Source organism: Equus asinus, chromosome 5 (assembly GCF_041296235.1).
Source record: "Equus asinus isolate D_3611 breed Donkey chromosome 5, EquAss-T2T_v2, whole genome shotgun sequence".
NCBI lineage: Eukaryota > Metazoa > Chordata > Mammalia > Perissodactyla > Equidae > Equus > Equus asinus.
In genome coordinates, this window is record NC_091794.1 from 9,224,129 (window position 1) to 9,249,032 (window position 24,904).

Genomic DNA, 24,904 nt, shown 5'->3' on the forward strand with positions numbered 1-24,904 from the left:
ACCTTAGTATAACTTTGACTTTCAGTTCGAAGACATGGGAGTAGCTCATCTATGCGGTATTCTTAAAATGACATGGTTTTGATATTTAATAACAAAATCTTCTGGGATGGGTACTTTGTACCACTTGGTCCAGTGAGCTTTTAAATCAGATGTCTTTTGCTTAAAATCAAGAAGAAAAATCACCAAATAGAAATGCTCTGAAAGAAATGTTTGTGCTCATTTGAAAGACAAAATACCAACTCTGCATTTTGTTAACATTCATTTTATAAAATACCTTAAAAGAACAGATAAAGTACTTGAGTTTACATAATAACCAGAATTGAAAAAGGGTGAATAAAATATAAATTAATTGAACACATAACTATTTGCCACATTAGACAAGTTTAAAAAAGGCCTTTAAAAAAATAAAACAGTAATTGGGAAGAAAACCCTTCACTCTATTGCTGTCTTTTTCTGGAAACTTCTCCCAGAAGCACTAAAATTCCAGGTCAACAGGTAGTACCTGTATTTTTGAAAACACACTGTAATTTGCTTCCAAATCTGTCAGCTTAATAAGAGGAAAAATTAAAATTTTAACCAGGTTAGGCAATTCAGTGCAAATTAAAGCTTCAAGTTGAAAATCCGAGAGGAAAAGTAATGTCCAAACTGTAGGAAATGCTTCTGGAACTGAAAAACAAAAAATTCACATTATGAAGAAATCTTTGCAAGTGTTCTTGTGTGTGAAACATTGAGTAACAAATGGGCCCTTTGAAGTTGCCATTAGGGATCTGTTATTAAGACTTTTTGCAACGTGGGCAGGGGGAAACGGATGGAGAGGGGCTAAAGGTCGTCTCTGTGGAGGGAGGTTCAAGGCAACCAAAAGCATTGCTCTGATTCTAGACAGTTGGTCAGGATATTACATGAAAGGGAAAAAAAGAGATTATGGAGATTAATTTACTGGACTATCACTGAGGATCAGTACTTTCACCCCCAGAACATGTTGCCGGGTCGGGGAGAGCAGGTTACTGTTGGCCATGCTAAGTTTTAATTTTATGGACATGGCACAGTGGCTTAAAAAATCATCTTATTACCAAGTCTGGAGAAATGGGAGGAATGTCTCCTTTTTGGATCACAGTGCAACTAAGTCTGCTTCATTTACAACCAATAATAGGTAGTCACTTTTATAATTAAAAAAGCATTTTGGCTTAATTATTTCCTCAAAAATTTTTTTTTGGAGTTTGGTAAGTCATAGGTAATAGGTAGCAACGGGTTTCCATGACAGTGTTGGATAGAAAGTTTCCTTCTTTCCATTTGATCCTGTACAACTTTCTGACTCATTCTTTTTCATGACAAAACTAATGGTTGCTATTGAGTACAAGATGCAGAGAGATTTTGGTGGAGGCTAGTTTTCTTTGCAGAATAGATTTTTAAAAACATTTCAGGTCTAAATTTACTACGTCGTTACCAGTCTTTTTCTAATTCTCACGGGAAATTTTCCGTATTACTTGAAAATTGTTTGAGAATGTACTAAGTTTTCTAACATTCATAATTTTACATCATTTCCTACTCTATTAAGAACACCATAAATATGAAGTGGCAACTTCTGGCTTTTAGACTATACCTGTAATCAGCAGGTCAAAAAAAGCCAAAATATACAGTGCTATTCCAATGTGACATCAGAAACTGAGAAAACAAGTGAAAGATCATGAGGACAGAACATGGAGTTCACAAAGTCATGGAGAATTAGCCGATACGATTTTAAAAAATTGTAAAAAGCTATACTCGAATATGTATGTACTCACAGGAAGGACTAAGGCAAATTGAAACTTCCCCTCTAGGGACCTTAACCAGCTCAGAATCATCTGGAGAAATTAAAACATGAGCACAAATTACCCAAGGCCTGTGACTCCTCAAGTCCCCCAATCATGACAGCCAAACTGTCAGGAAAGGCCACTGTCACTTGGCAAAGGAACGCAGTAGCTCCCCTCCCCAGGTCGCCCTGGCTGATGACAGTCTTGAACGGCATTCACTCCCCCGGGGTCTGCTAGATGTCTGGTCATGTCAATTCCTGAAGAGAGGCTCGCTGTCGGATGCATTTCTTGGCATCACACTGTGTTTGAAACTAAGAAAGGAGTGGCCGAAACAGGCACAACCCCACAATTAGTCCATATTTAGAAAACCTACTGTTGGTTCAAGCATTTTACACAGACCTGGTTTTGTTTCATTTCTCTACTAACTTCTCATTAGGAAATAAAAATAAAAGCAAACTGCCTGAAAATTCTGAAGCCCTGATGGGAACCTTCTAGGCTTTGTCCATCAGAAAGACTTACCATCGAAAATGCAGATAAAGAATCAGAAAACATTATATTGGAATCAGCTTGCAACAGTTTGTGCTTTAAAAACACAGTGCCTAACAGCGCCGAGCACATCATAAATGCTCAATAAATATTTGTAGATTTACGAAAGGTAATAACACGGTTTCTGAAGAACCAACCACCATTTTGCAAAAAAGGCAAAACTCTATTAATTTCTTTCACCTGACTGGATGGAGCAATGTGGAGCAATGAATGAGAGAGTCTACAAGTTAGATACGAACTCTAATTTGATTGCAGAGAGAAGATGACTAAGGACTTTGCAAAACACATTGCCACAGTAGCATCAGCACTTAACAGTGCATCGAAGAGTTAACGTTTCCACTGAAATAGGAGCTGGTTCCTAAGCCGGTTAGGTACCAGAGTGTAATAAGTCAAACAGGAAATGAACTCTATTCCACTTCGGGGAAGGAATGACCATAATTTTATCTGCAAATTATTAATATATTTCAGGGAGCTGGCCCTCTTATTCAGCATGCCTCAGAGTAATGCGGGCATAAATATCAAGGGACCTCATCATATGACTTCAGTATGGCATTGTCATGTGCAAGTGTATTTCTCCCACATCTGCAGTAGTTGCTTTCTAATATTTTAGATTTTTACAGAGTCGTGACACGCCTGAGATGACAGAGATGAGAATATGGAAGATTGAGAATCACAAAACTTACACTAAAAAGGGAAGCTCCTTTATATTATATGAAAACCCCTTATAAAAGGCAATTCATTGACAAAAAAAATGCTTTATACATTCAGATTTTCTCCATCTCTCAACAGCGATGGTTTCCAAAAAAAGACTCAGTAGTGAAGGCCACACACTTTTTTTTTGCATTAGTTTCATGAGTCGAAAATCAGAACTTTTAAAGCATCTTGTAAATGAGAGAAATGGAACTAGACCTGGTGGGGGTGGGATGGGGATATGATGGGAGAGGCCAAAATGAAGAGGTGACTAGCTGCTGACATGGACGGTGAAGGAACGGGTGGGACTGTTACAGCAGACCTGACCACGCTACAAAGGGTCCGTCAAGAACACAGTACAGGTATCAAAAAAACCAAAACAAAACTAAAAACGAGAACAAACTGCAACGTCGCCAACTTGTAAACAAGGAAAAGCATTTCACAGATTCAAAGTTCAAGGGAAGTAAACGTCTTTAAATTATTTTTGTCAGTTCAACCCTGATTTAAAAGTATGGCTAGCAAAAAAGAGGAAGCCGCGGCCGCTGGCGTCCTGAGCACGCAGCTGTCTTTTGGGCGAAGCAGCACTTCCAAGCCTCGCTCTTCTCCAGATGCCACGTGAGGAGGCGACACCCCTCTGGAATACTTTCCACACTCCTGGAATACTCATCGATTGCTTGATGTTTTGGTGTTTACAGTCCTGGCTGCTATAGATTTAAACGTGGGGAGACTGGAGGGGGGAAGGCAAATTCTCGGAGGATGCTCCGGGCCACTTCGACATTATTCTGGGCTATCTCTAAGGCTCTCTTCACTTCTTCAAAGGCGTAACCCTCTCCCATGAGTTTTGCAATTTTTGCATCGACGTTTTCCAACGCAGCCTCAGGCCCATGGGGTTTTCTGTGGTGAACTTCCGGTGCAGTCCTGCGGGGCCGGGGTTTAGGGGGTCTGGCTGGTGCTTGTGAACCATCTGTAGATTTTCAGAGAGAGATCGTTTCAAGAATGAGATAAAGAAAAGACTTAACATATTAGTATTGTCTCATTATTTTATATGAAAACACTATTTTTCATTACCTCTACAAATAAACTTTTTCCATTTTTACATCCTATTGAGGGTAAGTTATATTGTTCCCCTTTGAAACATTAGAAAGCTGAAGTAGAATGTGTTGGAAATTCAACTTAGAAATTAACACACATTTATTCCCAATTCCACATATTATTCTTCAAACCACATGAAATAAAAGAGATACAAAAGGAAAAAAAATAAGAACAATTGTCTGAAGAAGAAAGGCTTCCACTCAGTTTGGTAATACAGCTCCTCCTCCTCTGCTGTGGCGGAGGAACTTTCTTGGGTAGTTTCCACCAGAGGAAGAAACTCTATTACAAGCTCGTAGACATCGGTGCAGAACATCCCCACACGGCGCTCCATCCCGCCCTCGTCACAGCAGAAGTGCTCTGAGACATAGGCTTTGTAGTGTCTCTGCCTGTCTGATTTTTCAGGTTAATAACGCTAGAAAGTGATGCCTTATTCCGATGCTGGGGTGGGACGGAACGGGGAGGAATAGAGTAGATGTCTATAGTCTCACGTTAGTAGGTTGAACAGAAATAACCTCCGTGCTTTGTTCAAATGCTTTATCCAGATCCCAGTGTAGGAAGTTCTGCCTGAGAAACAGCAAAGCCAGCAGAAACGCGAGCAGTGAGAGCTAGGTTCCAGGTCAGTCCTCTGATGACAGTGTCTTAAAGTTAAACCAAACGACACTCGTGCCCATGAATAATCTTATTAAGAGGAAAGAAAATTAATTACAGGCCATCACCCCACACAGATCACCAGGGCATGGGCTGGTAACTTGAGAGGGTACTTTTTATCGCCGATGTTTGGTGCTTTACTTCAAGAGCCTCGATTTTAAAAAAACGTTAAAATAAAAACTGTCAAATTTGTGTCATGAAACACATTTATGGATTTAAGACTAGGGAGATATCAACACGTATTTAATATCTTTCTTCTTAGAACACTGACAAATGATACATCTAAGGACACAGGTAAGTAAATGAGGAAGTGAGGCTAGAAGCCAACTGCCTGGTGACTCTTGTCCCCACCCTGCCCCTCCTGGTCTCTGCTGCCTTACCAACTTTCCCAATGTCTTCAGGAGATATTGTAAGTTGATATTTTCAATAACAATCAAATCTAAATCATAAAAAACTATTATTTCATTATTTTTTCCCTAAGCATGATATTTTTCTATGAGGAGGTAACTTGTAAAAAACAACATCCTGTTCACAATTCTGGCAGTATCAATATAACAAACACAAAATAAAAGCCTTGAGGATGAAAATATTTGGTTCCACCCCAAATTGGATGATAGCTCTTTTTTTAATTTTTCCTTTCTTCTAGGATAATGTCCAGTTTGAAAAAAATATTATAGCTGTAGATAAAGCTTATTAAATTATGCTTATATACAAGAACACACATTAATTTCTGCTTCTTGCTAAAGTCTGTACTGTTTCTTGCATCTGTACCTAAACAACATCTCAAATTATTATGGTCTGCTAAATTACATTTCTTACTGTTTTGAGGTTTCATTTATTTTTCTATTAAGTATTTCCATTATATCATGCAGAGATGGACAATAAATTATACTTTGCTTCTAATCATTTCCAAAACACATTAGAAATTCTAGCAAGCTTTCCTTTACTCTAGTCAATTACCACAGAATTTATACATTGAAATCTTATCTGTCCTGATTTACTGTTAAGTGAGAAAAGTACCTAGACTTAAATACAAGTCTAAATTTCTTGCATTCTCCTGGTAATTTTCTAAGAGTTTTTCTAATATTATTTTGTTTCTGTCCAAAATACTAAGAAGGGCACATGAATGTCAACCATCTTTAAAAAGAACAGCTGTGTATACTACTTGAGTGGGAAGGAGACTATGGCAGCTGGAGGCACATGTAATAGTGTAATTGGCAAAGAAGTCTTAGATGTAGAACTTTTAGATTTAATAAACATAAGTATTTTTGATCTTGGTAGATGACACTAAAAAAGATGGCACCTGTCACCAGGAAAAAACCCCAAGAAACCTATCTACTCTGTGAGGCTGCTACAATTCATACTGGCCAAAGCAATCTTGAGAAAGAAGAACAAAACTGGAGGCATCGTGTTCCCTGATTTCAAACTCTAAAATAAAGCTATACTAATTAAAACAGTATGGTATTGGCATACCAAAGGACACACAGATCAAGGAAACAGAATAGAGAGCCTAGAAATAAACCCACACATATATGGTAAAGTAATTTACAACAAAGAAGCCAAGAACATACAGTGGGGAAAGGACAGTCTGTTTAATTAATGGTGTTGGAAAGGCTGGACAGCCACATGCAAAAGAATGCAATGGCCCTCTATCTTACACCACACACAAAAATTAATTCAAAATGGATTAAAAACTTGAATGTAAGATCTGAAACCATAAAACTCCTAGAAGAAAACATAGGCAGGAAGCTCCTTGACACAGGTCTCGGTGATGATCTTTTGAATCTGACATCAAAAGTAAAAGCAAAAATAAACAAGTGGGACTCCATCAAACTAAAAGCATCTGCACAGCAAAGGAAATCTTCAACAAAATACAAAGGCAGCCTACCAAATGGGAGAAAATATTTGCAAATCATATAGCTGATAAGGGGTTAATATCCAAAATACATTAAAAAACTCATATAACTTAGATTAAAAAATGGGAGGAAGTTCTGAATAGACATTTTTCCGAAGAAGATATACAGATGGCCAACAGGCAGATGAAAAGATGCTCAACATCATTAATCATCAGGGAAATGCAAATCAAAACTGTAATGAGACCTCACCTGTTAGGATGGCTGTTATCAAAAAGACATGAAATAACAAGTGTTGGTGAGGATTTGGAGAAAGGGAACCCTTGTGCACTGCTGGTGGGAATTTAAATTGGTGCAGCCACTATAGAAAACTGAATAGAAATTCCTTGAAAAATTAAAAACAGAACTAGCAAATGATGTAGCAATTTCACTTCTGGGTCTTTACCTGAAGAAAAGGCAAACACTAACTTGAAAAGATTGCTCCCATTCTTCACTGCGGCATTACTTAGAACAGACAAGACATGGAAACAACCTATGTGTGCATCAATGGGCGGATGGATAAAGAAACTGTGATATGTATGTACAATGGAATATTATTCAGCCATAAAAAAGAATGAGATCTAGCCATTTCTGACAACATGGATGGAGGTCAAGGGCATTATGCTAAGTGACATAAATCAGACAGAGAAAGACAAATAGCATATGATCTCTCTTATATGTGGAATCTAAAAGAGAAAACAACCCAGCTCATAGATAGAGAGAACAGATTGGTGGTTGTCAGAGGCTGGGGAGTGAGGTTGAGGGAAAGGGATGAAGTGGGTCAAAAGGTAAAAAAAGAAAAAAAAAGTTGGTTAGAACTGGAGTGCCATCTAAAGGTATTTAATTCACATTTAAATATATCTATACATATATCTATCTATCTATATTAATTTTGTGCCAGCAAAAGAAAGAGATAATAGAGTGGATCCAGTGGCCACTGGGCCTCCAGTCTGCATGCCCGGGTCTAGCCTTGTGGGTTGCACTAAAGGGGATCAAATGCTAGCTCAATTCAATCACTGGTTTGTGTGATAACAGCAACACTTACACACCCTCCCTATGGGCTAGGCACTGTTCTGTTTTCTATCTGTTAGCTCATTTAATCCTCACATCTGCTCTAAGAGGTAAGTGTTCTCTATTTCATGTAAGGAGAATTAAGGCTCAGGGAGGGTAAGCAGCTTACCCAGGCTTGCACAGCTCATAAAGAGTACAGCCAGGCTTTGACTGCAGGCAGCGTGGCTTCAGAGTCCATGCTTGTAACCTCTACTCCACACTGCCCGTTCTGGAGTGAACAGCACAACCACCACCACCACCATGAAAATCGTAGATGCTACAAGGGTTCATGGCTCTCCAAAGGGTCATGAACTAGAGATAGAAAGTATATCTGCACCCTTACACTTTCATTGTTGCAGGGGGGCAGGAGACACTAGTGACAAAAGTTCTAAAAGGCCCTTAGGCAGAATATGATTAAAAAGAAAAAGTGAACACGTTCTGTGCGCCTCCATCCACAGGAGTGGATGGTGCTCCCCTCAGCGGCCGCCAGCGGCTTTACTGTAAGAGGTCCTTCTTACTTCCCTCAGCATCTAAACTTTGGGGGGATTTTCTTTGGTCCAGCAAATATCATCATATTGATGAACAAATTTTCCTATTTTCTATTTCTGTTATATTAAGGCTTATTTAACAACAACAATCACACCGAGTTTCTAGATTTCTAGACAAAAAAAAAGGGATTTAATGTGTTAGTTTTCATGCATATAAAGTTAGAGTTTGTTAGAGTTTTAAAATATTAGTGTTTGACAGTACATACAAATGATGGACTATCATACAATAACTGAAAATAACATTTACTTAAAAATGTAATGATGTGATAAGGTACTTATGATACTATATCAAATGGAATTGAGACAGAATCGACATATTATGATCTCAACTATGTGCAAATGTACACAGACAGCACATCAGAAGGAAGCCCTCCACAATGGTAATGATGTTCCTTATTGATGAGACGGTGATGGATGACTCTTTTTCTTCTTGTTTTCCTGTAATTCTATTTTATTCTCCAATGTACGTATACCCCTTTCACAATTAGGAAAAAAAATAGCCTCAGGTCCCCTCTGGGGGTTTCACAGCTCTGAGCTGCTCGAGGATCTAAGATGAGAAACAAAGACTGATTTTGAGGTACAAAATGTATAAAAACCATAAAAAGCCTACAGTGAGTGGCTTCCTAAGGTCACGTGAGGAGTGATCAGAATCCAGGTTCTGAAATTCCTGGTAGAGCCAGGCTCCCTCCAACACCTCCTCCATCCTCTCATCACTCTTCTTTTGCTACTCTCTACTTGATCTCATCATTGGGCATCTCCGGGTTCAGTTTAGCGATCGCTGGTATAGACACACGTGACTCTTCAAACTTAATTTTGGCTTAGCTACTGGTGAGATAACAACAGCAACCTTGCGAACAAAAACATATGTGTGTGCATAGTTGACTGAGGAAAGACAGAAGTGAGTCAAATCCCGTCACAGTGATACTTACTAGCTATGATGCTGTGGTAAATTACTAAACTTGGTTGTGTCTTACTCTCTTCTATACATTGACATTAAATTACCTATTTCTGATTGGATGTGAGGAATAAAATTACATCTATATCTATATTATATGTAAAATTTATATTTTATATAATCATATAATGTAATATGCATTTATATAAAATACTCAATATATTATCAATATACAATGTAAAATATATATTTCATATGTATAACTATGTAAATTACATATGTCATATATGTGAAATTAACTTTCTCTATATAATCTATATATCTATATCTAAAGTACTCAGCATAGAATCTGACCCATAGTAAGTGCTTATTAAAAAGTTTTAAAAATGATTATTATGTAAAATCTGAGACATAATCTCTAAAGTTATTTAGTAATTCAGTGACAATACTTGGGATGGATATCAAGATTCTTAGACAACTGATTCTCTCAACTATAACAATATCTGAGAATTAAAAGAAAAAACATATAAATTTCACTGATCAAAACATACAACAAATCTCAAACACATCATCATTATGACTTTGTTATTACTATAAGTTGAATCAATTAATTCTGGAACTTAATAAACTCGAATTGCTGCCACTATAGATACACTGTCTACTTTTAGAGGGACATGTTTCATAGTTTTCCCTAACTACGAATGAATAAAATATCTTCACATATACTGTGGTAGATAATTATAATAGTTAAAGCTGAAGTTATAACATACAACTTTTTGCATACATCCAGAAAGAAAATGGTCATAAAAGAACTACCTTTGTATTAGATATGTAAAAAAAAAAAAAAAATCTAGGTTCTACAGCTTTAAAACTGAAGCTATATGTAAGGAAAAACATTTCAGGTTGTTGAATTGTGGTAAAACTCTGACATTGCAAATTCCTTTGAGACACAAAACAAAACAAAATCTTAAAAACACATAATTTATCATAAAACTTATCACTAATGACAATACACAATTCCAACCCTTGTAGGAAGTGCAGCCATGATTTCCAACTGAGATCTTAATGGAGATAACTACAGAATATTTGGTCTTAATATAAAATTGATTAAACATTGCATCACTCTTGCTTTCAGCGAGTAAATGACAAGTAGTATTGGAACCAATTCCTTCTATAATGAGACGGCTTTTATTTTGTTGGTGTTCTCGGCAATTAGATCTTTTACCAGCTACAAACACACATAATACGAGTCATGTGAGGAAATTCCAGCATTGTTTTCAAGTGTCACCTTGAACTGCCTTCTAAACACTACGTCTATGAAAGATCTTCTCAAGGGCTAATGCTGGCCCTTCAGCAGCATGAGCACAAACACGTCGTCATTATGACTTTGTTATTCTATTATAAGTTAGATTCCCTGGGTGTTTAAAGAATGGTATTCAAGTTGTAGCACATTATATCTTACCATAAGAGAAAAGTAAACTGGAGAACTTGTAAAAACTCACACAAAGCTAGTATAGATTTGAACACCATGTGAATAACATACCCATGTGAAGAAATAATCAGATTATTAGCAAAAAGCTTTGCCACATATACAGTTATATGCGAATTTAACACAGTCTTGTAAAATCTACTTATTTCTAATTATCATTCTGACATACCCATATCATTAAATATCAATTGTTATATCTAAAAAACTTTAAGGAAATTATAGAATATTTTTGGGGGAAGAATAAAACATTTGGAAGGCTCTTTGTATATGCTACATACATATACATGCACAGGTCTTTTTTAGATAAGAGGATAAGCAAGATACTTTAAACCAATGAAATTATATTTTTGAATTCTTTAGAAATATTCTATTCACAGAAAGCTTATACATAAAAAAGTAACTATCAATTATTTAGACCACCATAAAAGATAAGAGAAATTGAATTTCTAAGGTGCAGCAATTATATTTGCTCAATGGTCATCTTAAAAATGTCTTATTAGAAACATGTTATTGCCCAGTAAGGGTTATTAGAGTCCTAAAGGCACAGAGTACTCCGTCTGAGGTTTTTGATGCAAAGACCTAACCAAGAAGGCTATCCCAGTCCCCTGCTGGGATGAACTAAACTCATAGACAGCACGGAAGCCCTGCAAACTGCATGTGAGCACACATCTTGTTGGATAAGAAAGTATCTTATTTTCTGTGGTTGGACTGTGTTTGTAAAGAGAGTTCAGGGAGGAGGGTGAAATATTTGATGTCACAGGCAGCTGAGGCTCTCAGGGTAACAATCAAGACGATTTTAGCACTCAGGTAGAAGCCAGTTCAGGCTTCTGGTAAATGCCTCTTTGGGGATATTTCAACAAGGTACGTGAGTCAAAGTTCTTCCTTGAAATTTCCAGTGCAATGCTAATCAGAATTCCTACCACTTGAAATCATATATATGCATGATGTTCCTCTGGGCTCTACAACACCCACATATTACAGAACAAACTGCAAAGGAGCTGTGAAAATAGTGTTTTGGTCACAACTCTTCCCATAACCTGAGTCTAAGTTTCTTTTACTCCAGAGTTGGTGGTACTGACTATGTTATCTTACACCACTCATGCTACCTTCCTCAAAGTTGTATCTGAACGTTACTTCCTTCAGGGATTTGCTTCCTTCTCTTACACAGAGGCTGTCAGATATCATCTCCCGTTCTTCTTGACTTTCACATTTTTCCATTGATCTGGAAATCTACCCTTTGGACTGGAACTACAGTGTTTCAATGGCTACACGTGGCTATATCTGAAATCTTGAAATGACAAGAGGTATATTGGTAAGAGATCATGGATCAAAATTTGAAAACTTTAATAACATCTTCTATGCTTTCTTGAGTTATATTCAAACGTGAGAACTAATACAACTCTAGAGGGATTCTGCATCTCCCACGCATGTCGTCACGTACATAAGAACTACCATGCCGATGATTCTCAAAGCAGCTCATTAATGATCTTGATTCAGAAGTTACAGAATGTGTGGCTATCACTACTAAGTCTTCTGTGACTCGGTTTGAGCTTAAAAACAGAAAATAAAACTCTTGAAATTGGACAAAAATCCACATAGGAAAAACTTCGGCTATTCACAACTAAGAGACAAAAATATTGTTCATATTGCTCGAAACGTATGTGTGTGTTCACCATAACATAGACATCAGTTACCCTTCCTTCTACTCATCCACCCACCCACGAAACATGTGCCAGGCAGTCTTCTGGACACTCGGGGACACAGCAGTGAACCAAACACACTCCTATCTTCAAAGCGTTAATACTCTAACAGAGGAGATAGACAAACAACAGTCAAGCAAAGAAAATGAGCAACATTTCAGGCAGTGACAGGTTCTACGAAGAAAAATAAGGCACAAGAAGGGGACAGAGAGTGACTGTGGAAGATGGGGACTGTTTTAGACAGGGTCTCCGGGAGGGCTCTGGAAGAGGCAGAGACGCAGCATTTCATAATTCATGGCTACGAGTAAGACTTGTATTTCCTAAAATGAGACTTCCTTCTACCCAATGGCTGGCAGTGGAGCACTGCACAGGAGCCATAAATAAGCAATGAAAATTAATAGTTTGGTGCTAATATTAATTCTGAAGAGATTTCTTCCTTTAATGGAGAAATAAGACAATTCAGCATTTCAATGTACAAAGAGATTTCTCATATCTAATAAGGCAAAACAAAAGTTAGAGAATGAACAGATTTCTAATCGGAAAACGTGCTTGACTAACTGATCAAAGATGGTATTAAGGCCTGATTTTTTCTTTTCCATGAGGCAATTTTGTAGGTAGTCCTCTCATAATTCAAGCTTTATAAGCAAAATGCAAAGGCAATAAAAATACTTCCTTAGGCTGGCGGTGCTCATTAAGTTACATAATGAAATGGTGCCCTGAAAGGCAAAAAGTCCTCTGCAAACGTAAGGTTTTATTATTACTATTATTAGCCAACTCACCTGCAGATGAAGGAAGCTGATCATAATCCTGCGATGTTCTGTTGGATTTGACATTTTCGCCTGGTAATCTCCTGGCAGGAGGCAAAGGAACTTGGTTGCTTGCAGAATCAAAAAAGGGATCTTAAAAATAAAAATAATTTTCAAATTAAAACGATGATCTCTGCCAACTGGCTGAAGAAAAAAAATTCTAGACATTCTCTATAAGGATCACATTTTTTAAAAAATAAATTAGAAAACAGATGACTATTAGCCATTTTCTAATTTATTCATCACTTGCTCAAACATGCTCTTCTCATTCATTCCTAAGTGATACGGACTACTGATTTTATATTTTTATTTTTCAGATCTCTTACTTATTGTAAATTTGTTGATAGAATCTGCTTCTAATTTTTATTTTCTCTCCCAATCTGTCTTGTACAATGAACAGAAACTGTTCTAAAATAAAAGAAAAAAATGGGTTTTGGATTTTGCCTGTAAGAGGTATCAAATCACTTGATCTCTCCAAGTGGTAGGCAGACATCATCTCTAAAACGGTCCTGACATTTGGAATTTGTGAGGATTAAATGAATTCACATATGTGAAATTTCCTGTACATATAAGGCGCTTTATAAGATAATATTACATTGGGCATCACGTGCTAAAAATCATTGTTAATTGGCTCACTGAATAGAATAGTAAATTCACTTGTTAAAAACTGTGCCATTATAAAGATTAAGGTTTGAATATACAATAAAAAGTGATATTTTTTAACCATTTGGCACTCAAAAGAGGGGAATCTAAAATAGTGAAAAATATGAATTGTAGACAAAAACTATTTTAATACTCCTAGTGATATTTACTAACTGGAACTAAAGGCAGAAAAAAGATTTTGTCAGTGCCACTATATTAAGTCATTAGGACCATAAACCTAACGGGCTTAAAATTAGTAGAAAATGGGTTTAAATCTACAGAACTGGTCCCCTGATGAGCAGATGAACTTTACCTCTGCAGTCTCTGGTTCATGGTCATTTATGTGCCACCACTTCCATCTCAGGCTCCTCTTTTCTCCTCTCTCACATCGTTCTGCATTACGTCTGCCAGTGTCTCCAAAGGCAGCCTATGTTCTTCTGAAGGCAGGGACTCTCTTTCTCGTCATGTTTGAATTATGTCTCTTATCACAACACAGTACCAAGCACATTGCTTGGCAAATAGCTTGCACTTAATATCTACTTTTCTTTTCTTTCTTTTTTTTTTTGAGGAAGATTAGCCCTGAGCTAACATCTGCTGCCAATCCTCCTCTTTTTGCTGAGGAAGACTGGCCCTGAGCTAACATCCATGCCCATCTTCCTCTACTTTATGTGTGACACCTGCCACTGCATGGCTTGACAAACGGTGCGTAGGTCTGCACCCGGGATCCAAACTGGAGAACCACGGGCCGCTGAAGCAGAATGTGTGAACTTGACCACTGTGCCACCAGGCCAGCCCCAATATCTACTTTTAAATGACAAAAATAAACCTACACAGATTCAGATTTTTCATAAATTCAAAATCAGTGAAATTTGAATTGCTAACATAAACCTAAAACTGCAAATATTAAAGATCTGATTATATTTCATTATTTTAACTTCCATTTAGTTTGACCTTAAGAATATGTAAGAATTTCGTTATTTAAGAAGTAAATCCATGCCTATACTAATTTTTGACTAGACAGTGGAAGGCAAGAGTTGAAGTCATTGATTATTTTCCCCTATTGGAGTACAATAATTATCCTCAGCTTTGCTGGCGACCTTTTGGCCTAAGCAAGGCTATTTAACTTGCTTTCATTAATTTCAAGATTAAAATGAGCCTTAGATTTTGAGCTTTCAATATCTGAAGAGTCAATGGTTCAGCCTCATTAATTTTGCTGAAACATTTTAGGAAGGAATGAGAAGATAAATCAAATTCCATGCAAAAAATGTTAATCTTTTGATTTGGAAGAGTAACCAATCATGGCGATTTCTCCATAAATTTAGAAATTTCCCAAAGATTTAGATTTAAATATTCAATAAAATTTACTCTCACTTCTTGTGTATTCTAAAACATCACTGATACATTAGGTCAGAGGAAAAATTGTCATTTATAATACATACGCTTTATTTCGTTGGGGTAATTCAGAGGTTTATCAGCTATACTTATGCTATTTCTAATCAACTATTATCTAAGACTAAACATCAGATTCTGGATACATCGCAGAGTCATACATAGACCACAACATATACAGCTGTATGATATTGCTCCAATAAACTATTTCACTTAAAATGTTACTAGGGACACGAAAAACATTACTATAAATAGCAAAAATACTTCTTTACACTGTAGTTCAACTCTGAACCATGGTAATGTTCTGTCTTGCTTCACGCTAAGTTTGCCACTGGTCAGGCAGAGTGTAAACCAGGCTTCTGTGCAAACTTGTAAAGTTGGAAGCATTCACGCTTCGTTGGGAAAAGATATTATATACAACACAATTACTACATGGAGTACAATAATTACCAACTGTCTCCTGACAAGGAAAATCTGAAAAGCAATAAAGTTTTTAAAAATAAATTCTTTAAAAACTAATTAAAGTAAAATTTCATATCTACACTTAGGATTAAAACATGTAACAAGAATAAAAATATTTCGTTTGAAAAGGAGGAGAGCTAACACATGTGGTTTAAAACAAGAGAAACAGTTGTCTCAATGGATCTCATAAAGAATCTGGCAATGGACTAGAAATTTGTCACATCAATGACATGAAGGATTGGAAAAGGAAAAAAGTTGTCATTTTTTCTTTGAAGTATTTATTATTAAGGATGTCAATGCTATTGGGAACGGAATTAGAATACTTCTATGTATAAAAAGAGGTCAAGAGAGCAATAGGTCCAAATGACACCGTTCTGTCCATGTTAGCCCCACACCACAGACTAAGGAAAACTGCTGCTAAGCGTCCTGGCAGCCAAGTATAGCCCCACACCACAGACTAAGGAAAACTGCTGCTAAGTGTCCTGGCAGCCAAGTATAGCCCCACACCACAGACTAAGGAAAACTGCTGCTAAGCTTCCTGGCAGCCAAGTAAAACCCAAATGAGCAAACTCTCCAGGAAACGGAACAGTTTATACGACTTTTGCTTTATCTAGACAAAAGGAGGCATTTTCATTTTGAAGTAGTAATTTTTTAAAATATTTAATCTTGAGAGGACTTTTTATGAAGACTTCTACATAAAGCACAATGAATAACAGAATTATGATAAAGAATTAAAACATTTTACACTTAGTTCTTTCGATAAAAACAGGTAAAAGTATGTACCTGTGTAAAATGTTTGTTTCCAGGTCCTGGAAAACTTGACTTAATTGTAAAAGAAGGCACTGCATTAAGCTTCCATTTAACGGGGCTTAAATCACATACATAAAAGGTGATAGGTACATTGTAGGAATCTGGCCACAAATTATCCAGAAGTCAACCTTGTGAAAGGTTAAGTCAACTAAGATTCAGAATGGCTTATTTTATTAAAATGGTAAAGTTCATGACAAGACAAAGATCTGAATAAGTGTATGTGAAAAAGATAGCAAAATGTTAGTGTTCTTAGATAGCTATACAAATAGAGCCCAAGACTTATCCATGCTTTCTGCTTGGAACAGAAGGGTGACGACCCTCCTCAACTGGTAGCATCCAGTGAGTTCCTGTGCTCCATGAGGGCAGGGAGGCATCCAGACGAGTGGGCGACACAGGGACAACTCAATCAATATTTATTGACGAAAATTAAACTCAAAATTATTTCTTGAAAATAAACTACTTTTAGAAACTGAAGCTATGTATTCCAATTATATGTCTATAATTTTTGCATCTTATCCACAAATCATTTTCTAAGCTATCAAACCAAGTGAAAAAAAACCTGAGAAAAATGAATGCTAAAGGTGAATGATCTTAGCTAAGATGTCCCAGTTTTCAAGGACAGGTGCCAAAGCACTCTTTAAACACTGCACATTTGCTCTCATACAGAAATGTAAAGCAGTTGCTAATAAGGAAAATCTTCAGCCTGTGTTTAACCAAACCAAATGGAGACAGCACAGGTTCCAGAGCACAGGTCACAGTGTCACCAACAGGACAGACTGGAACAGTTCCTGTCAGCAAATCCAACACAACTGAACTCTTTCTTCTGACTGAGGGAGCGAACGGCTTACTATGTCTCTTTATTCTTATTTCTACTCCTCATTTGAGTTAAAAAAAAAAAAAAAGCTATGTAGTAATTTTTCCTTGCAGATGAGTAATTTTAGTAGTTACCTTGACATATTAAAAATAACAGTATCAAAACAAAATGCAGACATTTCAGAAAAATTTGTCTATTAATGTTACAACGCAATTTACCAAAATATTATGTTTTTGAATAAAATTATGATCCTAAGGCATATCTAGTAAAATTGAAAAATCTTATTAATAGAAAACAAATACTGCACTCACAATCCAGAGACAGAGCCTAAATTTTGTCCCCATCACTCTCCCAATCACAGAGCCCTCTGGTTCTCGGGACACCTTCTGAGACATAAGGGTGTTATTTGAACTGGATCATCTCTATAGCACCACTTCCAAATTCTCTGATTCCTCTTGCTTTGCCACTTTTGTGATCCTTTTGGCATTAAACCAACCAATTGACAAACAAATCTGCCCACTGCGGTTGCCCCACCCAGGGATTCTCCTGCTAGGGAGCTAGAAACCTAGAATTATTAATACATATTTGACAGTGTGATGTTAGAACTATTTTTCCTTTAAGTGAAATGTTTCCCTTGGCTTTTCTCTCCTACCTGAAGGAAGAAGGAAAAGGTCCTGTCCTGAGGATGGTCGGCTACTGGAGCCAGAAGGTTTTGAATGTTCGACGAGACTGTGCCTTGCGGGAGGTGGGGGAGGCGGGAGGGACGGGGGGAGGGCATCGAAAGCATCTTCACCTGCACGTGAAGAAAGGTCAGTATCAACAGCAGAACTTCATTAATCAAAACACAGTATCAGCCAAAGTAATGACTGACTTTCTCTTGCCGCTTATCAAGAACTTCCCCTGCAGGGTTTATCCAGCAGTTCACTGACTTTGATAACAGAAGCCAATTATTTTGTGGGAGTGTTCGGAGAGAAACACAGACACACAAACACACATGTGCAGGTGTCAACTTTTCTATCTCCCAGGCCTTTCTAATAAAAAGAAGCATTGCACGTTATGAAACAGCTTCTTATTCGCTTGCAATCTTTATATTAAGACACTGGAAGCATGCACTAAAAATTATAGGTCATACCATTAAAATAGAATTCTTTGTGTAACAATGAGAGTTCACTGCCTCTAAATAGAAAATCACACCATGCACAAAATATTTAATGTCACAGAATACTTCAGATTATCTTTTGAAGTTTATTCCACTGGATTTTAATTCATTTAAACTAATGTTCCATATATCTTATTGTCAAAACACATAGAAAATGCACCTACAGTAGGAATCTGGTACTTGTCTACTTATCAGATCTAAAGAGAAACAGTTAAATATAGAACTACCTTTTGTGGTGCCAAAGCTAGTCACTTATATTTGCATATTTCCCAGCTTTAGTAACTACAGAATATCACAGCATGCTTTTATGTCTACTTATTTTTCCCCTGCTACATCTTACTATTCTACTCAGAGTTTCCCTTGACTCTAAAAAAATAAAATAAAATTGCGGCGTATGTATTTTTGTAAGTGATCGCAAATATCTGTGAATGAAACAGAGTATAAACAAACACCTACATATTACAGTAATAAAAATTTACATGTATTTAAGTTTATTGACTTAAACACAAAGGTATATTTAAAAAAATGGTTTTACCATTCATCCAGCTTGCCTTGCAAAAAATATTCAAAATATTTTCTCCAATGATCACAAATCTTTTTCTAACTTAAAATATTTGAAGGTACAGGAGGCAAGAGTGAGCTTCGTTATCATTCCAACCTTCAGCTATCTGCTACATTATTTTATTCATTCAAATCCTCTTTCAGCCTCTCAGTGTCAGGCACCAGGCTAGGCACATGGGTAACGTGAAGATCAAAATCACAGGGCCTGAACCAAGGAGCTTAGATTCCACAAGGAGATCTAAGAAAAGTTCACAAATGATTCACCAGTGAATGGCCCACAGGTCCCACAGAGAGTGCTATGCCCTGTACGAGGGAAGGGAAACGCAGAAAGTGGCATTCAGCAAGGTGTCACCAGGAACAAGGTGGCCTGGGATTTCAGGGGCTCAAAACATTTCCTCATCAAATGCGAGGATGGTGCCTTCTGGGCAAAGTGACTAGTGTAAGTAAAGCTCGAGAGGCACATGAAGAGCTAAAGGAAGGTCGGGTTAAGAAGACAGGTTGGAACAATTATATGCACTGTCCAGTGTGGTAGTCACCATCCACATATAGCTATCTAGTTTCAATTAGCTAAAGTTCAGTTCCACGGTCGCACAGGTAAATACACTGATCCTTCACATCACCACATAAAGTTCTACCGGACCGTGCTCATCTAGGTCATGAAGCCTGGGGAACACGCCAACAACCAGCATATAAGAGGATGTGGAACGGAGAAAAAGACTGGAGATAAAGAAGGAAGTTAGTGGGCTCTTGTAATTCATGGAGGTGAGAATAAAGCACTGAACTACAGAAAGGACAAGAGCAAAAGACATTGCAGTTATATACTGGCAACACTGGTCGATGGTGTTTGTGGAAAAAATCGAAAGGTTCATTTCATACTTCTAGGAGCCTAGTAACCAATTCCGATAAACTAACAAATGGACTTTCATCATACATTATTTTACATTAGGGTGACTTGTTACTGCGAAGCCTTAAGGTGCGAGGAAGTTCTCATTGTCTTCCTTTAAAAATAAGGTGAGAAGCTTCCTACTTAAAATTAATGAAATAAACACAGACACCTGCACCAGCCACCTGTAACATACACACCTGGGTGTACCTTCACGTGTACACACACAAACACACGTTACAGTATTTCATATTAAAATTGGAAACAAAGAAATTGAGATTCTTTGGGTGTGTTGTCATTGCAATGATTATAAGACAGAATTTATTCTCAGCTCTCGACAATAAAATATATAATTTTCCGTAATGTAATTAGCTTAGTGGAACTGGGTCATTTTATGCTGAAAGAAAAAGTAAGTACACATTCATTAAGAACTGTACTTAAAATCTTAGATAACACTTGAAATCTACTATAAGAAAAGCACCTGGGAGAAGGAACAATACTCCCACAGGTTTTATAGACTGCATTTAGTACATGAAGAATATGACTTGATAAAACCCTGACTGATGCCCAGCTATTTACATTATTGCTTCAATCATCTAAATGGAATAATGGTCACATGAACTTGAGAGCCAGCAACACGTGGAGAATCCATTCTAATTCAGATGAATTCACAACCCTGTGAGTCTGCGTTACACTGAAATCTGAATTCTGATAATTCAGATATTAACGGAAAGAAGAGACAGGGTGGCTTGTTTGAAAATTTTTTAAAGGTTTCAACCTAATGGAGGGATGAGAAGATCATAATCAGAGGGCGTCCTGTTGAGTGAAGAACCATGCTTTGGACTGTCGCGAGTTGGAGGCCTGGCAGGTGGTAATGGCACTGGATCAGAGGCTGAATCAAAAACATCTCCTAGAGGATAACACAAAATCTTAATGTATTTTCAGTACAACAATGGGATGAAAATTTGCCTTTAAATTCTGACCATTAAGATGTAGAACATAAAAAGAATACGTTGCATACATACCCTTTAAATAGATGCCTAACTCTGGAATGTTTGATTTCTTCATCTCTGAAGATGTACCATGTGTTCCATTCAATATACAATGACCATTGTCACAAGACCTAAAGCACAGATCAAAGGACAAAAATCATAAGGAGAATTACTCTCCGTTTAAAATTCAGGCGGTGGGTGATGCGAACTAGCAACTCTGTTCATATAATAAAATTTGAAAATAAATATAATTAATTTCCTTTTCTGCAAAAAGTACAAGTAATATTATCTAGATACTCTTACTCAAATACTTTTACAGAAGTAAATATCCCATGGAAGACAGTGCCTCTTTTTTTTTTTTTAAAGCGAAACCAAGAACTCCAAGGGCCACAAAAATTGTTGATACCCTAAACATATCTGCGAAATTCACACATTGTTTTGCAAGAGTTCAATAATACTTTGTCAAGTTTTCGGAAAAAAAAATGTAATAAAGTGAAAACTACATAGTCCCAATGGCTTCATTATTTGCTGATGGTATTTAACATATTTTTATTTCTCTAATTTAAGCTTTCCTTATAACAAACTAGAGGCCATCAAAGGAGAATCATTAAACGATAAGTAATTTATTAAAATTCTGACGGGCATATTCAAAGACCTAGAGTCTAGGTATAATTTCACTGCTGCCGTGAAGAAAACTCTGGCACTTCTGACAACTGTAAAAAAACGACTTTAGCAAAGGCCTTGGGTACATGACAAATATTTCAATCTGGTGTCTGTAAAGGATAATACTCACTAATAAGTATTTTTGTTGCTGGTATGAATACTTTGGAGTCACACTATGAACCACAATGAACAAAACTGGGGCATGGGAAGACAGTGGCAGGAAGAGAAGACACAGAGTGCATTTTGTCTTCAGGACACAGCCAGGAAACAATGAGCTCTCTGCTCACCACGCCATTTTGCTCACAAAGAGCGATAGAAAGCAGAGTTCATATTTTACTTTTCTCTGATTTACTCTGAATTCTTGGGGCAAAGTAAAAGTACACAAACAATGGAGGAGACAGTGGATATTTGAATAGTCAATGCAAGTGTGCTGCATTGGAAATTCATTTCCATTCTCTCTGGTGGCCTCGTCTCTTTAAGGGGCCAGAGATGGTTCATTTAAAAAGATTTACCATGTACTGAATTTTCATAATACTGATAGATTTTTACTGAAACCGAATTTAATTATTTACCTACTGTTTAACTTTTCCACATACTGGCAATTTACTTCTCCTGATGTTCCACAGGGGCAAAAAAAACAAAACCAGAAGGAAGGAAGTGTTTAAGCTTAAAGAGTGCTTTGTAGAGGACACAGAAAATGCCTCATCCATCACTTTTCAAGAACAAATTAGACAAAAAATTCACTCCAATTAAATTTAGGGATTATCAACATTTATTACTTCTCTATAACAGTAGAAAGATGGTAATGGTGGTCATAATTCAAATTTACTTTCAGGATTTGGGAGGCCTGCCACTAAAAATCTCATCCTGTATGATATGACAAATAAAATTTAAAGTATTAAAATTATCTCTCTCACTTCTCCACCAAGGAAAAAAATGAGACTCCAAAGGAGACCAAAAAAGCTCAACTTATCTCAGTTTTTAAAAATTGCTACACATTTGTAAAAGCCAAAGGAACGGAAAGTTGTAACAATTATATTCGATGTCAAGGAATAACTTTCTTCTCTAATCAGAGCAGTAGACATTGGTTCTTCTGATATAACAAATTGACTCTCAGTTATTTGCCTTCTCGATGATACTATTTTATCAACAAATGCCTTAAACACCAGCAACTAGCGAGAAATGCTTTGATTCTTGCTTTGAAATATGAAGCCCTGGACTGCAGAGTGTTAACAATCCTGGTTAACAACTCTGCAGTGTTGATAATGCTAACCAGGATCACTCATTAAGACAGATTTCTGGCTAAAATGAAGATCTATCTCTCTTTTCCTAGTATTGCATTTTCTACCTCATTGCGATACTCAAAGAAAGGCCTTAAAGTATTTTTTAGACTTTTCATCTGAAAAGAACATTCCACTCATAAAACACTTTCCGTTGATTGACTTGACCTCAAAAGGAAGTGGCACACTAAGTAAAGATGACACAGACGACTGAAGTGCTCAGTGCTCTCCTATCCTTCTGTCAACCAAGAGATACCGGGAGGCAGGAAGGCCAGGCCACCAGCTGTGGTTGAGCACTAGTCTGTGTGCCGAGCACAGCTCCAGAGATGTTGTTATACAAAGGAAACTGGAGCTCAGAAAGTTCAGAAGCTGAGACTGGACTTACTGAGTACCTCATATATGTCAGATTAAAAAAAATAAACAGAAAAATATTCGGTTACAATTTACTAATTCAATTATATAAATGCAGAATCACCCTTCTACTTAAAGACAACTAATATTTCAATACACAACACTCATTTTTAATAACTCCTATATACCTCAATGGGGCAGGCACTTCAGAGACCAAGGATATCGCCATTATAGTGAGGATAAACAAATTGTCAGGAAGAAAAGAAAAGAAAACACTATTTCTCAGATTCTTATCTGATCCAAGGAAAAGTAAAACAGTACGTGATGAGAAACACTTAAAACAATTTTAGGTTTTTGTTTTTACTTCTTTCTTCAAGATCTGAATAGGAGGAGGTAGCATATCAAGAAGGGAAATGAATATAAATTATACTGGTCTTTACAGCATGAAGAAAAATCCTAAGGAAGGGTGGCATAATACCTTGGTTTCTAAGCACTAAGTTTTCTTCATGACATATGTGTTCAGAACTGATAAAATGCATTGAAAATAGCTTACTGAAAATTCTTGAATCAATCACCACTGTATGTAACCTGGAGCACAGTTTTATTGAGTATAATTTGTTTTTTGGGGGGAGAAGGGCCACAAAATGTTCCGTTAGACTCACTAGTCAACTAATTTGGTGAAATGACTTTCTGATTAATGAGAAATATCCATGTTTTAGTTCTGTCTGAAAGTAATGCAAAAAATAGTGTATAGGAAGAGGAGGCTTTGAGCAAGAAATCAAGGAATTTTAATTAAATAGATGTGATTCCATTGCTAAAAACAACCACCACAAGTGATAATGCTCATGCAGATGTGAGGTGACAAAAAGCCGTGCATTTTCTTACCTAAGAGAAGGTTTCAGGTTATGACAGTGAGACGGTTGTGAGTTCAGGGGAACGGGGTGGGATGAAGGAACCTTGTACTCCTCATCCTCCTCTTCTGCTGGGTCTCTTGTTTTCTCTGAAAGTGAATTTGCTAATGGACCAGTACACCTACCAGAGGAAAAAACAAATCCAGTCTAGCTTAAGCATTGTAATTTAGAATAGGCAAGGCTGACGTCACAGACTAAAATCAAAGAAGCTACTTTGTCACTTGTGTCATTTTCCAATTACAGGGTAACATCAGAAGAACTGTTCTTACACTAAAGACAGACGAAGAGGAGTTTCAATCTTTTGTGAAGACTCTATTGATGGAATAAAAGAATTTCGTACTTATGATTTTAAATGGCACACTAAGGAAAACTAGTAACCTGTCAAAAAAATAAAAAGATCTTGGAGCAGTAAGAGAACGCATAAAATTATTCAAACCAAAGCTATTAAAAATATTACTATTTTGTTCCAATGTAACTTAAATGGGCAAATTAAGATGATAAATAAATAAATAAATAAATAAATATATATATATATATGCACTGGAGTTTTACGTAATAATGAAGTCTTTATAGAAAGGTCAAACTGTTTCTTGTGAATATTACCTATAGTTGGAAAAAAAAATTCACTTTAATTAAATGAATCAATACTTTCTCCTGTGAAGTTACAATTCAAATTGTTAATTTTCTTCCAACAACTAAGAACTAAAAATGACTGGAACAATTAAAAGAAGATAATAAGAGAACTTGAGTCTTTGAGGTAGAGTACATTATTTTCTGGATTAAATTCTATGGCTAAAGAAAAAAAGAATGAAAATGAGTAAAACAATCAAAAGAAATGTTA

General features: G+C 36.7%; 1 protein-coding gene across 7 annotated transcripts in view; it reads right to left on the reverse strand.

Moving 5' to 3' along the window:
• Positions 1-448: 448 nt before the first annotated feature.
• Positions 449-24,904, reverse strand: part of CBLB (Cbl proto-oncogene B) — a 192,621-nt gene continuing 168,165 nt past the window's right edge. For 4 of the 7 annotated variants that reach the window (XM_014853220.3, XM_014853221.3, XM_044771671.2 and 1 more), the window contains exons 14-19: positions 24,038-24,184; positions 20,892-20,989; positions 20,645-20,776; positions 17,916-18,056; positions 13,120-13,239; positions 449-3,990 (exon numbers count right to left, since the gene is read on the reverse strand). In XM_014853220.3, the coding sequence (XP_014708706.2) occupies positions 3,731-3,990; positions 13,120-13,239; positions 17,916-18,056; positions 20,645-20,776; positions 20,892-20,989; positions 24,038-24,184 (898 nt within the window). In that variant the 3' untranslated portion in view covers positions 449-3,730. The remainder of the gene's footprint in view (positions 3,991-13,119; positions 13,240-17,915; positions 18,057-20,644; positions 20,777-20,891; positions 20,990-24,037; positions 24,185-24,904) is intronic. The other 3 variants (XM_014853222.3, XM_070508694.1, XM_044771673.2) reach the window with 1 other exon arrangement.